This window comes from Cotesia glomerata, linkage group LG4 (assembly GCF_020080835.1).
Source record: "Cotesia glomerata isolate CgM1 linkage group LG4, MPM_Cglom_v2.3, whole genome shotgun sequence".
Classification (NCBI taxonomy): Eukaryota; Metazoa; Arthropoda; class Insecta; order Hymenoptera; family Braconidae; genus Cotesia; species Cotesia glomerata.
Genome location: NC_058161.1, coordinates 5,256,211 through 5,274,157, shown reverse-complemented (window position 1 = coordinate 5,274,157; position 17,947 = coordinate 5,256,211). Strand labels below are relative to the sequence as shown.

Below are 17,947 nucleotides of genomic sequence, written 5' to 3'. Positions count from 1 at the left end.
CATACATGACGGACAGGAAAATTTTTTGACCTATTTTGATGTTTTTTTTCGTTTCTATTGCACTAAATCCATTTTTGGAAAGTGTCAAATTGATCTCCATTAAATTATCTTGATAATACACGGAGAGAAAAATATGGAAATCATTCCTACACTGAAAAAAAAATTCTTGACTGGAGTGTAAATTTTCTTGGCTCAAGAAAATATTAAGGAAAATTGAAAATTTCTTGAATGAAGTCAAAGTTGCTTGAGCCAAGAAAATTTTCTTGAGTCAAGAAAATTTTTTCTTGCTCCAAAATAATTTTCGTTTTCCTTAAAATTTTCTTGGCGCAAGAAATTTGTTTTTTGTGTGTATACTTTTAATGAAATGTTTTCCTATACCATTTTAGGAGCGATTACTGAAATTATGGGAATTGTACCCATAATTTTTGGGAAATGTTACTATAATTATGGGAATGGTTCCTATAATTATAGGAACGATACCTATAATTATAACTGTAATATCGGCATGATTCCCATAATATATAAGAATAGTTTCTATAATATTATAGAAACCATTTCTATAATATTATAGGAACCATTCTTATAATATTATGGTAACCATTCCCATAATATTATAGTGATGATGTGTAATAATATTGAGATATTTATCATTATAACGCAAGTTATTTGTGACTTCGATGACCACTTTGAAGCATTTGAAATTATTAATAATTTCGATAATTTTACTTGCTTCCTAATAACATCATTTGAAATATGTAAAGTAAGTAATATTGTTCATATAAATAATAAAAGTTACATACCCAAAAGGTGGATTTAATAAATATTCAACGTGTGTATTGTAAATAAATAATTTGTTTAAAAAAAAATGAAATTGTAAAAATAAACAATGAATTTCCATATCTGCTTTGCTCCTCTAATTGTATAGTGAGAAAATATCCCTTTTATTGGAGAAACTTTAGAATTGCTACAATATTTTTCAATATTATCTAACACAATAATAACTGAGTTGGAATAAACAATTTAAGATTAAGTACATAGGTGAATAAAAATTATGAAAAAGAAATTTTTCCACTCTAGTGAAAGATCATTTTTTATTTACAAAAAAACATTTATTAGCAAAAAAATATATAAAAATTACTTTATATTTTTGATATGATTGCTCTATTATTATGAACATAAACATTTTTCTATTATTATGTGCGTCATTCCCATAATATCATAGGAACCATTCCTATAATATTATAGGAACCATTCCCATAATATATTAAAGCTATTCCATTATCGTATAGGAGTGTTTCCAACAAACTATGGGTATGGTTCCCATAATGAGCATAGGATTGATACCTATAACGATCATTTTATTGTAGAAACCATTCCCATAATTTTTGAAAAGGTTCCTATAAATGTCTCTCCGTGTAGTATACAAAATATCTTGATTCTATAAACTAACAAGATTATAATAATAAAAGGCCATTCGGCAGCCGAAATGGAAGTAGATTTTTCAAATAAAGAAAATTGATTTTTAATAAAATAATATGATAACACTAATAATGTATAACTTATTTATGAATTAAAAACAAAATTCAATAATAAATTTAAAACTATTTAGAACAAATTTTAGAAAAAAAATTAACTTTTGAAGAAAAAGTATCTCAAAGAATTGCAAAGATTATAAAATTTGAATTATAAATGATTAAATTTTAAATAACTGCTTAGGAACAACAATTTGCAAATCAATCAGATGTTTGAAACCGGATAAAATTTTAATTGAAGAAAACAATATATAGAACTAATTTGTGACATATTTACTGACGAATTACCTGAAAACATTACACGAAAGACTAATCATTATCGTAATTATTGAATTTACATCATGATTAAGCTATGATGCAGACAATAATTTTAAAACGGCTGCAACAGTAAAAGGAGTAATATTGAGGCTGTTACCACTTCTGAGTAGTGGAAATTGAAGCTTATTAAAAGAGCTTTACGATGCATTTCACCGGATTTTGATATCTTGTCTCGATCAATAATTATATCAAGTTGAAGTGGTAAAAACATCAATTTTTACGATTTTCAAAATTTCAAAATCCTGTCATTTCCAAATTACTCCCCCGATTAAGCTCATCTTCGAACTTAACCTTGGTCTTGATCGATCGATAAAGCATGTTGAGTTTGAGAAGAATCGGTTATAAATTGAAAACGCTATCATGCTGACAAGCCGCGTTATATCGTATAAATCTATACTAATAAATGGAGAGCCGGTTTTTTTGTTCGGTTATACTGTGAAAACTACTAAACCGATCGGAATAATATTTATACCATAAGATGCAGCGTGTTTCGCAGAAGGTTTTAGTATATGATATGTTGGTGATTACTTATCCGGAACTTATAATTTTTTGACTTAAAAATAATGAATTTTTATTATAACTAAATTTATTCTATTCGATTGTAATTTGTTTAAAATAAATTTTTTAATTCTATTGGTTGTGTTCATATACTAGGCAGATTTCTTTACTTATGAGACCTGCCATTTCTTTAACTGAAACTTTCAATGCTCATTACAATTTTTTTTTTTTCATATCAATTATTCGTTTTATAAGAAAGATACAAGAATGTTATAATGATTGCACATTAAAAGTTACAGTGAATATTAGCTAGAATAATTACATGGATAAAAAATACATGCCAATTCGATAGAATTTGGAATCTGTGCAAGTCAAAACAATACTCTAATTAAATTTCATGTTCTCAGATCTAAAAATGCAATTCTATAAAGCGCCCAACGGAGCGGGCGAGTAACAGCTAGTATATATATATATATATATATATATATATATATATATATATATACATACATATATAAACTTTTGAACTATATACATTTTCTGACTCAGCTCGACAAACTGAGTCAGAAAACGACTAAATTTTTTCAAAGTTGCGCCATGAGGACGGCCGAAATAGTTAGATTTTTATAAAATCTACTAAAAATAGCTGTCGAAATGAGGCGAAAAAAATTTTTTAATCATAAAGCACTCTCTGATGCTTCGCATCATGAGTCGTGCAAAAGAAAAGTGTTATTTTAAACTTTAAATAATTAAGTACAATTTGAATTCTTCGGAGAATAGATTCCTCAAAGCATCCTACTAATTTCCCGGGTAATTTCCTAGTTTCCTACGATATGCCGGAAGGTTGAAGATCGCAATACGTTGGGCGCCAATCCCAACCTTTGCGACAGTGGGATAACGCAGACCCGTAATTCATATTGCTATCTGATCGCCAAAGTTTCCAGGATAGTGCGACAAGAAAGAGCAGAAGGCAAGGGGTATATTTCTCCATACATACATACATATATATTAATACATACATATATATAACAATATAACACACATGTACAGGAGAATGGGGGGTCAATCCAAGTATCGACCTCACTCAAAATTAATTAACCAAGACTATTAACTGAATCGAGCAAAGTCACGTAAGGAATGTAACAAAGCGTAAATATATGTATGGATATATTTAATTACCAAGTTATTTACGTATTTAATTTAATCTACATCGTCTTGGCTTTGTTGTTCCTTACATCTTGATAATATAAACATGTTTATATACTAATGTATATGTAATGCAGTAAACCGCAGTAAAGCCAACAACCCGGATTCGCTGGATGTTGAACGTATAACATCTTTAGCTCAAACTGAAGCTCTCTTACTTTGTCTGTAGAATTTAATGAGCGCATCTCTTCCTGGAGCAGAGGTATCAGAAATATTTACCCAGGATCTTACTCTGGTCTCTGCGGATAGAATGCACGATGCGAATCCACCCTTACAGCAGAGATTTAAGAAATTAAATCCTTGAGGAAAATTGTACAATAACTAAACCGGGAGAGTACAGCTCTCAGATTAATTCATCCTATTTTCCAGTACCAGATTTAATATTCTCGTCTTTTCCCTTTTTTTTACAATCCATTCACGTAATCATTTTTATTGTTACTTATTCATTCGTTTTATTATTTTACTTGAGATAAAAATGGAGATGAAGATGTACATCTTGTGCTTTTTGATGGCTACATTTTTAGTATTTTAAATACGCGAGCTTAAAACCTGCGTAGACAACCTTCTTTATATATAAACGTAACGTTAAGTTAAAGCGGATCAAATTTTATGCTCTTTGTACGTTTGACTGCTATGGAAACTTTAAAGAATCAACTCTTTTATTGCTAAGCTCTTTTAATATTTCAGAAGAGATAATTAAATTTTCAGATGTTTTTTTGTGCTTTTAAAAATATCTTGTAAGTCTTGTAAAAAATAAAACGTAACTTTTGAAAACTCGTAAGTCTTTGTCGGGAATCAAGCGTACTTTAAATTTTAGGTGATTTATTAAAATTTTAATCAAAGTAGAGATAAATTTTTTAATTAAAAAAAATCTCTGGATTTTAAATTAGGATCCGAAAAAAAATTCGATTTTTTTCGTCACACAGAAAGAAAAATTTCTTGACAAGAGAACAAAAAAGTTTGGAAAATCCAAAAGTTCACGCCTCATAACGCTCATTCATTTTTTAAGAAAAAAATTAATTGTGTAATTGATTAAAAAAAAAAAATTATCATTAAGTAATTTCTTACAGAGTATTTTTTATTTTTTTTTTTTTAAATATCGGCGCCCTTTTTTCTTACCATATGCGCACGCAGTCTAAAAAAATCTAGCTTGATCAAGTGGCGCCATAGTTTCCACGTGACAAATCAGCAAAGTTCGTTTGGCTTTGTACGGTTGTATCGTAGTGAATTATAATAAAAATTCAATAAAAAAAAAAATACGTAAACTAGGCCATTGATAAAAAATACGGACCCAGTTCATCGAATTCTTAAACTAATAAAAAAGGTCCGGTCTTGAAATATCAATTTGTTCGGGAGTAATCGTTGGTACATCCAAAATGGGTTGACATCCGGACGTCCACGTAAAATTTTTTTCAAAACGTTTTTTTTTTTCTAAATAACAACATGAAATGATTTTAGAAAGTAAAAGATGGCTTAATTTAAGTGTTTTTTCAGTGTACATCTACTTATATCATTGTATAAGTGTAATATGGTTGTGATAGAGGCATTTAAAGATCACGAAATTGCTTGACCTTGACGAGTCGAGTATATATAAAGCACAACCTCACGCGATTAGCGCTATTAGGCGTGCAATTCTTGGCTCAAGAAAATTTTCAGGTGCTAAACCCTTCAGCACTTTCGCTATGAGATTTTCTCTCACGCTCATCAATAACTCAAATTTTCTTTCAAATTTCAAATGGAATGACTATGTGATTTTTTTTCTATCTGTCAAAAAATTAATATTATTTCAGATTGCAATATTATTATTTTAATTGTTCTATACTATAAAAAAATAAAATAAATTTTATTAACTCTGTGAGATATTTTCTCATCACAATAGTAAAGTAGAGGGGTCAGAATTTAAAAATCGGATCTGATCGGTACAGTTCGGAGGTTCCCGTAAGAGTGCATTTGTGTTTGGATGTATTATTATTAAATATTATTTTTAAATAAGTCATTTTTTTTTTGTTTTAAGAAATTTATTTTATTTAAGATTTTTTAAATTAAAGGGACTATAAGCATGCGTGCGCTTCCACATAAGGCGTGAGAGTTTTTCTCATCGCGCGAGTAATGATAGTAAATCGTTTTTCGAGAGTGCTGAAGGGTTAAAGGAAGACCGAAGTTGTGTAGGCCGAAGTAAAAATTTTTCTTGAAATTCTATTCTTGCTGGAAGTCATTTTTTCTTAATTCAAATATCATAAATACTTGATACAATAAATTTTTATATTTGATCAATATTTTTAGATACTTTAGGGAAGCAGCGCCACCTATTTCAGCTGAGAAAAAAATTTTCTCACCTTGAGAAAATTTTTCTCTTAAATATTTGATACCCATTTTATATTATTTTAGCGTGCAATTATACATATTGAATGAAGAAAAATGATTCAATATTATTTGATCTTCCCATTTGACATGTTAATCAATAAAAATATTGATGAAAATTTACTTCTATCTTTATATTTAATTTTTTGGACCAAGAGAGAAATTTTCTCAAGACAAGAAAATTAACTTCTACACAGTAAAAAATTGTGTAGAGTGTTAAAATTTGAGTGTTGAATATTTACACTCTAGTGTGCAGAATTTAACATTCTCATGTGTTGATTTAATGATTTAACACACTAGAATGTTAATATTCAACACACAAATTTTAACATTCTACACAATGACGAAAAATTTTTTACTGTGTATCAAGAACTAAATTTTTTGGAGCACGAGGCTGAATTTTCTCAAAACAACAAGATTTTCTTGACTTAAATAAATTTTCTTGGATCAAGATACGTATTTCTTAAAGCAAAAGAATTAATTTTGTTGGAATAAGTGAAATTTCTTGTCAAAAAAAAAATTTTTTTTCACTCAAGAAAATAATGAGGAAAAAAAATATTTTCTTGGCTCAAGTGAACCTTTTTTTCTGTGCATGGACTTTAAGAAAAAAAAAATTAAAAGAAATATACATTGATAAAAAAATTACCGCAGCTCGGATTCGAACCGAGAACTCCAGATTACCGAGGGCTTTTGGCGCGCGTTAAGCCCCGAAAATTACGGCTAGTGGATGACAAAGGACTAACGCATCCTACGATGGATTCTACAACTATTCTTCAAATGAGAGCTTCCATAAACGAAGAAATGCCGTAGTTACCATTTTATGGAAGCAATCACCGATAAGAATTGTTTAGGCCTAAACCGTTCTGGCGCGTTACCACTTTCGCCACTGCGGCTCTTGTCAATTCGAATTTATTTTACTATTCTTAAATTCAAGCTACGAATTAACGTGTAATGAGAGACTGCCGATTAGCGACTACGGTAAAGAAAATTCTTAACATGAATTTCACTGATAAATTTTCAGAGTCATGAATTATTTATATAATTGACTAAGCTTAAATAAAATTAATATTAATAAAAAAAAAAATCAAGACGAAAAATCCTTGAATTAAAAATTGAAGTATTATTATGAAAACTTATGATAATTTTTACTTAGTTTTAGCTTCATATTTAAAAAAAAGTTTTCAAATTATTTATTATTCAAATTTTAGTTCATATTAAATTAAATATTATTAAGTAAATAAATGTTCATTTAAAAATAATATTTATTTTTATTTCAAATAAATAAAAATTGAAAAGAACAAATTTTTGGTTAAAATTTTCTATTTCCGAAACCAAAAAATTTTACTTTTATAAATATATTATTATTGATCCTTTGACTTCAAATTTCTCTTCGTTAAAAAAAAATAACTTTCAAAACAAAACATTCTTGAATAAAGGCAACTGGCTACAAAATATTTTCTTGGAAATAATATTTCTTTTGAGTAAATTATTTTTTTTATTGTCCATTCATGGGATTTAAAATCATTCATTTTAAATATTAAAATATTCATTGTTTGGCTTAATAAAATTGGTGACTAAATTAGTTTACAGTCACGCTAAAAGTAGAAACTATCTTTATTTAAGAAAATTATGTTTAAATTAATTTGAAAATATTTTTTTTTAATTAAGTAGTTTTATTGAATGTTCAACCGTGAATTTGACACAAGATTTTACTGTTTTTTTGTACTTTATGTACAACGTCAAAATACGGCCAAGTACACATTGGTCGTCGGCCGCGCCGGTGTGGACTCGTCGTTTCCGCTCGTTTCGTCGGGGTTCGAACCCATGCGTCTGACGCAATGTTTTGCTTTTTTTTTTTTTTTACATTTAACAACAAATAATAATTAGTATCATCAATTTGCATTTTTATTTTAATACTTTAATAATAAATTTAAATTTTTCAAAAAGTGTGAAGATTTAAATAAAAAAGACTTTTCTGATAGTATTTGATTAGATTGCTTTGAAAACTTTCCTTTTTTTTGCTATTTTGAAGAAAAAACCCATTACAAATAATTTTCTTGGAGTAAATATTTTCATTGAATGAATATTTTTTTTTGTCTTTTCATGTAGAGAAACGCAAACAATGCTCTTATGGAAAATTATAAAATTACAACAGCTTATAATGAAGAAATTAATTAAGAAAATTTATGATAATGTTTACTTAGTTATAGCTTCACATTAAAAAAAAAATTTTTTAATTATTGATTATTCCAATTTTATTTCATATTAACTAAAATGTTATTAAATAAATAAATGTTCATTTAAAAATAGTAAATTTTCATTTTTATTTCAAATAAATAAAAATTAAAAAGAACAAATTTTCGGTTAAAGTTTTCTATTTCTGAAACCAAAAAATTTTACTTTTATAGATATATTATTATTAATCCTCTGACTTCAAATTTCTCTTCGTTAAAAAAAAATTAATTTCAAAACAAAACATTCTTGAATAAAGACAACCGGCTTAAAAATAATTTTCTTGGAAATAATATTTTTCTTGAATGAATTAATTTTTTTTTATTGTCCATTTATGGGATTTATAATAATTCACTTTAAATATTATTAAAATATTCAGTGTTTAGCTCAATAAAATTGGTGACTAAATAAGTTTACAGTGACGCTAATAGTAGGAACTATCTTTATTTGAGAAAATTATGTTTTACATTAATTTAAAATTATTTTTTCTGAATTGAGTAGTTTTATTGAATGTTCAAACGTGAATTTGACACAAGATTCTACGGTGTTTTTTTTGTACTTTATGTACAACGTCAAAATACGGCCAAGTACACATTGGTCGTCGGCCGCGCCGGTGTAGACTCGTCGTTTCCGCTCGTTTCGTCGGGGTTCGAACCCATGCGCCTGACGCAATGTTTTGCTTTTTTTTTTTTTATTTTACATTTAGCAACAAATAATAATTATTATCATCAATTTGTATTTTTTTTTTAATACTTATTTAATAATAAATTTGAAGCTTGTAAAAAGTGTGAAGATCTGAAAAAAAATTTTCTGATAGTATTTGATAAAATTAAATTGAAAAAAGTGTTAGATTTCCATTGCTTGCTATCACAAAAATCAAACTTCACTTTAAATTAACCAATATTGAATTATAAAAAAAATCTTACTCGAAACTATAATATTTGCCGTGCGCAAAAATAATATAGTTTCTACAAACTCTAGTTCGGATCAACGTGGTGCTACACGGAACAGCAATTTGTAGTTTTTTCGTACAGGTTTACTCAGGCTCTGGGTAATTTATATAGCAATCGATAGAAGAATATTTGCTCTGAAATTCTCTCAGTGAATAAATTTATTATCGCGAACACCGTGTTAGTGTTCTCAAGCTGTTAAATATTGAAGATTGAAATAAAAATATTGATCTAGAAAATTTTTTTACTTTTGAGTTAATTTAACTTACAATTAATAAAAATGCACGCTTATATAATTGAGAAAATTTGTATGCATACTCACTTGGATTTAATTAATTCAAGGTCTAATTTATTCAAATAATAAATTTATGTTTCCAAGTATTATCCATAATTAAATCTGGCGTTGAATTAAATTGTATTCATTTTTTCAAATTAACATCAAAGCATTATGCAATTGATTTATTAAGGTAGTACTGTCGGTTAGAGAGTTACTACTCAGTCTTTAATGAAACTTGACATATTGGGAGATTTTAATGAGGTAGGAAACCACCTGACATTTTAAAGAACTACAGAGAACTAACAAAAAATGAGAAGTATTATGAAACTAGAAATAAATTCAAATTTAAAATAAGAAAAACAAAAACAATTACTGCGGAAAAAACAATTGTATATAGAGGTCTACATTGGTATAACAAATTACCATGTGATATAATAAACGAAAAGCGAGTAAATATATTTAAAATAGAGCTCAAAAATTATAGTATAAATAATGTTGATCGTTTTAAAAATATAAATAGTTATTAAGAATGTATATATGTAATTATTGTATTTATTTATTTCAAAGAAATTATTTATGTTTATATATATTGTAAATTGTAAATAGCAAAGCTAACAAACAATAAATATTATTATTATTAAAAAAAAAATAATAATAATAATTAATATTAGACCTTTTTATTAACTTCGCTTGAATTTACACGGAGAAAAAAAAATAGATCTTATTCCTATGTTAGAATGATAACCATTAACTAAGTTATATAGTAATGGAAATTTTGGTTAGGTAAATTTGCTAATAAAAATCTTAGAAATTGTGATAAAAACACGAGCAATCACTTTTTTTTATTTTTTAAATAATAATTTCAATTTGTTATTAACGAAAACATAAACAAAATAAAAAATCTCAGTTTTTCGTAAATAACACAATAACTATAGGTGATATCAAAAATCGGAAAAAAATTCTTAAAGAGGAAATTTCTGAAAAAAAGTTTCGACTCCCGGAACTCCAGCTTCAAAAACAATAATTTTTATCTTAATGTTGAAAATACACAGAAAAAAAAGTTCATTTGAGCCAAGAAAATATTTTTCTTCCTAATTATTTTCTAGAGCGAAAAAAAATTTTTTTTTGAAAAAAATTTATTTATTCCAACAAAATTAATTCTCTTGCTTTAAGAAATACATATCTTGATCCAAGAAAATTTATTTAAGACAAAAAAATCTTTTTGTTTTGAGAAAATTCAGCCTCTTGCTCCAAAAAATTAGTTTTTATTTATTTATTTATTGAAATTTAAATGCCAAGGCATAGAGCCAAATAGCAAAAAGTAAAATACATATAATTTAGTTTCACATAAGTAATAAAATGAGATTTGAAGTATTGGTTACATATAAAATTTTGTAATATTTATAAACAATATAATTTAAATTAGAAGTATATCGTAGCTAAACGTAATATTTAAGTGCATTCAGAAAGAGTAGCATGATTACAGTTTTTAGTATCTTAATATACACAATTTTTACTTTACTAGTATAGTACAATAATTGTAAATAGAAATCTAGCTAATCTAAACTTAAATAGAAATCTAGCTAATCTAAACTTAAAAGAAAATCAAATAGTTTCGATTTAAATGATTCTAAGCTAAGAGAGTTTGGGATTTCAGGTGGCAAATCTTGCCAGAACCTGATAGCAGAAACAACAAAAGAATATTTATAAATGGTACTCGAAAATTTGGGAAGTTTGAACATGACGTTATTTTTTGCTGCTAATCTGTCTGATCGTCTAATTTCAGGGTCTTCATCAACAAATAGGCTTCTCAGAAATTTAGGTTCACCTGTAGATAATAGTTTTTAATAGAAGTAAATTTTCTTGTCTTGAGAAAATTTCTCTCTTACTCCAAAAAATTAAATATAAAGATAGAAGTAAATTTTCATGAATATTTTTATTGATTAATATGTCAAATGGGAAGATCAAATAATATTGAATCATTTTTTTTTCATTCATTATGTATAATTGCACGCTAAAATAATATAAAATGGGTATAAAATATTCAAGAGAAAAATTTTCTCTTGAAAATTTTGTGAGAAAATTTTTTTCTCAGCTGAAGTAGGTGGCGCTGCTTCCCTAAAGTATCTAAAAATCTCGATCAAATATAAAAATTTATTGTATCAAGTATTTATGATAATTTGAATTAAGAAAAAATTACTTCGGTCTTCCTTTAAGCACCCGAAAATTTTTTTGAGCCAAGAATTTTGTTCTCCAGTCAAGAAATTTTTCTTTCTGTGTAGGGTTCCGCGCAACTTTTGTCACACGGCCGCACCGATGCTTAAATACGAAATTTATGATTTAAGCTCGGGTTTTTATAAAAAATTTTTTTCCTACACAGCTCAACAAAAAACGATCGATAGATCAACAAAAAACTTTAGATCTTATTGATAAACAAAGACTAAAATATCTCAAAAAAAAAGAATCTATCAGGAAACGAGTACTGATAACAACAATCATTTTTACTAAAAATAAAATTAGATTAGGAAGTTTTTTTATTTAGTTTATTTAGACTTAAGAAAAAATGTAAGACTATTACTAATAATAAATAAACTTTAAACAAAAAAAAATGCTAAAATACGACAGCAGTTGTGACATTGTTGTAAATGTTTTATTGACAAATATTGTTAAAAGTAGACTCATTATTAAAATATTAAAAAGCACTTTATTATAATAAATTTTTTAAGTAGTTATAAATAAGTTAGAATTTCAAGCTCAATAAAATTTTTTTTGTTTATTTAGTTTGTTTTTTTACATATCAACTTCATTATTTATAAAATATTAATCCATATAATAATTAAGAGAAGGAAAAATTTTTGATGGGTATATTTTTATTTCAAAAAGAATTTTTAAAGTTAAATTTAGCAAAAATGTCGTGATCTAAATTTATTTCTTTTCGGTGTTTGCTATTTTTTTTTAGCGATAATTAAAATTGGTATCATCAAAAAGCTCTTGAACCAAATTTGTGCCATGTTAAGATTTTATATATTTTTTTGTAATAGTAAATTTTTTCTATAAAGTTTTTGGAGAAATTTTGAATAGTTTATTGGTTCTATAATTTTTTTTCATGACATTTTTCCTTAAATAATTGAAAATTGATTTACTTTAAAAGTTTACGTTAAAATTATCCAAACTGTTATTTTGAGATCAAAAAATAATTAAGCCAAAGTTATTTTATTCACAATTTGTAATTCTCGGCAGCCACATCGTGACTGCAGGTTGCTAGTTATTATTATTATTATTAAGATTATTAAATAACAACGTTAACTCACCACATTATGTTTTAAAGTTTCAGTGATGCCGGTTTCACTGTTTATGATTTATAAGACAATCTCCGTTATAGTGGGAGTATTTATTTATTTAAATTTTGTTGTTTACAGCGACTGGGGTGTATCCACGGCGAGGAACTTCCATACTTCTTCGGAGCTCCATTAGTAGGTGGTTTAGCTCACTGGCCTAAGAATTATACAAGGGCAGAGATAACGTTGTCTGAAAGTGTTATATTATATCTCACAAACTTCGCTCGTACCGGGTAAGTACATAAAATATTAAGTAAAGTATACCTGCTTTAAATGTTGTTGATCTCATCTGCCTCCTGCTGCTGCTACTCGGTACCACTAAAATGTAAACATTTATCCAACGTTATGAGTTATGTTAATATTATTTTTATAGAATAAATTACTTTAGTAATAATAATGACAACTGTTATCCTAAATTGTATTGTTAAATTAAAATTTAAATTAAATTTCTGTTTTATTGAAGCGGGACATTTCTTTAAACGGCTCAAAATTATTCATTTTTTTTATGAATGATAAAAAAATCATAATTTTCAAGTTTTAACATCATTTTATTATGATACTGAAATTAGCAACGTCTAACAATTTTTTAAATTTTGATAATAAATAAATTATTATTAAAAAAATATTTTTGAAAATTCACACTTATAATTTTTAAAAATTCACACTTATAATTTTTTTTAATTTCTACTTGTGGAATTTTTTTATTAAATTTTTTTACTACAATTTAATTTTTACAAAAATCTAAAAAATTTTTAGATGTCTTCTAAATTCAGTATCATATTTTATTTAAACTTTGAAGAGTACAAAAACAGTTCTTTTTTTTCTTTACAAAATGGGTCAGTAAAATTTTTTTCGGGCTATTCTGGCGCAAACTCTAAAAAAGCTGCACTTGTCACTCTTTTTCTATTGACGAGAAAAAAAATATCTATATATTTCTGACATATGAAGAAGAAAAATAAAGTTTTAAAATATAAAAAAGTATAAAATTAATTAAGCTCAGTAAAAAAAAGGACAAATTTTTTATTATATTGGTTGAAATTTGTTTATTTCAAAAAATTTGTTCAATTAGACAAAATTTTTTTAATTTAAGGTTCATCTTTTCGAAAATGATATTAAGAAAAGCAGAATAAAATTTCATCTAAATAGATCAATAACTTTTAGAGTTACAGGACGAGCAGTTTTTAAAAATAATGTTTTGAAAAACGTGCGTTTAAAATTTCAAGACGATAATAAATTCTTTTAAAAATGATATTGAGAAAAGCAGAATAAAATTATATCTAAATGGATCAATAACTTTTAGAGTTATAGCACGAGCAGTTTTTAAAAATTCAGTTTTGAAAAAAGCGCGTTTAAAATTTCAGGACGATAAAAAATTACACGGAAAAAAGAAAAAAAGAAAAATTACATTATAAATAGTAATAAGCGTCGCTTTATATAAAAACTGAAAAATTGCAGTTCGAAACAACATTTTTATAAATTCAAACTTTGAATGTTAATTTTCAGAGCTTTCAATATAATATTTACATTTCATAATGTAATTCTTACAAAATCTGTAATAATTACAATCTGAAAATATAATTTTTTCAATTTTTTAATATTTAATATTTTAATTTTTATTTAATTTTAATTTTAATTTTTAGAGAAATATTTAATATTTTAATTTGTCCTTTTCCCATTATACTTTTCAATATTTTATGTTCTCAAAATATGAAAAAAAATTAAACTTTTCTATAATTTCTAAAGCGATTTCTCTCCTCAATTTTTTTGAAGTTATTTAATAAAATTATTTTAATTTTACAGGAATCCCAACGAAGGAACTCCGGATACCGGTCCAGGAGGCACTCGTCCTGAGCGGACCAAATTAAAAAATATACTCTGGACGGCTTATGAAGCCACACATAAAAACTATCTTAATATAGGTAATTATCTTCTTCTGCAGAGCAAAAAAAAATTTTTATTCTAACTTGCAACCATTAATAAGAAACTTAAATAATTTGTTTTTGATTTTCAGACACAAAACCAAAGTTAAAAAATCATTACCGGGCGCACAGGTTATCTTTCTGGTTAAACCTAGTACCGGATCTTCACAAGCCGGGTGGAGATGACGTTCCGCGCTCTCATCATCTGTTAGATGCTGAGCAGGTAAAAGTAAATGAATTTTTTTTTATTTTTTTTAATACTTTTTTATTGAATTTATTAAATTATTGATATTGATGAAAGAATTTTTAATGATAGAATTCTAGAAGTAATTAATTTATTTCCTTGAAATATTGTTTGAAGAAATACTTTGATCGTCTTCTCTTTTGACATTATTCTGTTTCATCAAAAATTTTAATATTAAAATGAAGAATGTATGAGTTTATAGACTGATAAGAAAAAAGTAAACTTGATCCAAAAAAAAATCTGTATTAAGTAGAAAAATCTTTGTACTAAGAAAATTTTCTTGATTTTAATAAATTTTATTTAATTAAAAATTTTTTCTTCTTTATTAAAGATAAAATATTTCTTCAAGTTAATTTTATATTGAAATTCTTTCATATTTTTTATTAACAATAAGCGAAATATTGAACTGAAAAATATTTTATGCTAAAGAAGAAATAAAAAAACAATTATACTCTTTAAAAAATCAATTTTTTATGGAAAAAAAAAATTACATTTATATAAACAAAAAACTGACAATTTAATCTATATTATTAAGAGAGTAAGAAAAATTTTGTCTCCAGATTTATATGATAAAATCGGTTTTTTTAGTGAAACTTAATGTTATTGCAAAGTTCTTGACTTGAATTTGTGTCTTTTCAAGGTTTCACATCATTCTCACCAATAGTCAATTTATTATGATAAGTATTTAGGCTACATTTGAAAATGCTCTGTCTCTAGATACATAATTAAGAAATAATCTTTTATCTGGTGAAATATTGACATTTTTAAAGATATAAGCTCATCCCGATGTTACACTGCACAGTAAAAATTTTTCTCACCTCCGGGCGGAAAGCGTCAATTTTCCTCCCGCTGCGCTAAACGAAAATGCCGCTTTCCGCCTCCGTCGAGGAGAAAATAGTAGCACACCACGGGCAGTAATAGCGCCTCAGATCACATGTTTATTGACCTCGGCTTCGCCTCGGACAACAATTACATGTGATCTGAGACATTTCTTATTTTACTGCCCTAGATGTAATATACTATTCCGCCATTTTGTAGAGTGTTTAAATTTGTGTGTTGAATATTACATTCTAGTATGTAGAATTTAACATTCTAGTGTGTTAAATTATTAAATCAACACATGAGAATGTTAAATTCTACACACGAGAGTGTAATATTCAACACAAAAATTTTAACACTCTACAAAATGACGAAAAATTTTTTACTGTGTGATCGAGATCTTTCATTTGAGTACCCACATCAATTTTTCATGTTTCATATATATTATATTTATGTATATATGAAAAATATATAAAAATGCATGTGGGTACTCAAATGAAAGCTCTTGATGAGTGTAACATCGGGATGAGCTTACATCTTTAAAACCGTCAATAGTTAAGAAAGTACAAGGCAATTTAACAAATATCTTGTGAACTATTGACATTTTTAAAGATATAAGTTCACCCCGACATTACACTCATCGAGACCTTTCATTTGAGTACCCACATCAATTTTTCATATATTTCATGTATATTATATATATATATATATATATATATATATATATATATATATATATATATATATATGCATATATATATATATATATATATATATATATATATATATATATATATATATATATGCAATATATATATATGCAATATATGAAAAATATATCAAAATGCATGTGGGTACTCAAATGAAAGCTCTTGATGAGTGTAACATCAGGATGAGATTGCGTCTTTAAAAATATCAATAATTAAAAAATGACCTTGTATTTTGTAAACTGCTGATATTTTTAAAGATATAAGCTCACCCCGACATTATACTTATCGAGACCTTTCATTTGAGTACCCACATCAATTTTTCATATATTTCATATATATTATATATATGTATATATGAAAAATATATCAAAATGCATGTGGGTACTCAAATGAAAGTTCTTGATGAGTGTAACATCGGGATGAGCTTATATCTTTAAAAACTTCAATAGTTAAGAAAGTACAGTGCAATTTAATAAAAGTCATTATTGAATTAAGTAAAATTTTATTTATTTATAAAATTATCAATTAAATTAAAATATTTTTCAATAATTAACAAAAATAATACAATTTAATAAAAAAGTATTTAAAAAAAAATTAAAACCACAAAAAGCACTTTAAATAAATGAATAATAAATCTAAACTTGTGTCTAGGTCCCACCGCGGTTTATACAAAGGATACCAACAACAACAAAACTAACAACCATTGAAATAACAACCGAACGCGTACCAAACACAACAACGAGCTCATCAAATGAATTAACGCTCGAAGAAACAACACCGCAACCTGAGGATGGTTTCGCGGCGTACTCCACCGCACTCAGTGTGACAATAGCCATCGGTTGCAGTTTATTAATACTAAACGTGTTAATATTCGCCGGTGTTTACTATCAACGCGATAAAAACCAGCACCACTGCCCGAAAAAGCGGCAAGAAAACGGGCAAATGCCCAATAACATCTGCGGAGAGCTGGAGACAAAACCGTCAGACCGTCACCACATCCAACACATGCCGCCTCCAGATTTTGCAGACCTGCAAAACAACTCCTGTCTCGTGCCTATGCCGCCTCCTCCGCCAAAAAACACAAAACCCGCAAAGCCCCAGGCAGGCCAAAATTTGATAATGAGCCCCAATCAGCTTCAACAGGAGAACATGCCCATGTCTGCGGTAGGAACGCTGAAGAAAGGGCAAAACCACCAGCAGATAATGGAAGAACTGAGGGTCTGACTTTAGGACAACAGCTCATCGAGCTGTTCTCGGATCATCTCGACTTCTTCATTCTACGGATGATTGAAAAGTATATTAATAAATAAACAATTAATAAAGAAAATCACACGGAAAGAACAAGATGACACTGGATATCATCTCAGATTATACTCAGTGATATCTGTAGTTAAAAAAAATTTCAGATAGTAGCTAGAAAAATCTAGATTGTAAGGTATCGGCGTGTAATAAGGCCTAGCTATGGGAGATTTTGAAAAAAAATCGAAAATATTGCATTTAATTATTAAAATGTACACGGAAAAAAGTAAACTGTAATATATAA

General features: G+C 27.0%; 1 protein-coding gene across 2 annotated transcripts in view; it reads left to right on the top strand.

The window, feature by feature from the left end:
• Window positions 1-17,947, top strand: part of LOC123262632 (neuroligin-4, Y-linked) — a 338,434-nt gene extending 320,487 nt beyond the window's left edge. The window contains exons 9-12 of one of the 2 annotated variants that reach the window (XM_044724914.1): window positions 12,794-12,945; window positions 14,513-14,631; window positions 14,724-14,854; window positions 17,056-17,947. In XM_044724914.1, the coding sequence (XP_044580849.1) occupies window positions 12,794-12,945; window positions 14,513-14,631; window positions 14,724-14,854; window positions 17,056-17,628 (975 nt within the window). In that variant the 3' untranslated portion in view covers window positions 17,629-17,947. Of the gene's footprint in view, window positions 1-12,793; window positions 12,946-14,512; window positions 14,632-14,723; window positions 14,861-17,055 lie in introns of both variants that reach the window. The other variant, XM_044724913.1, reaches the window with a different exon arrangement.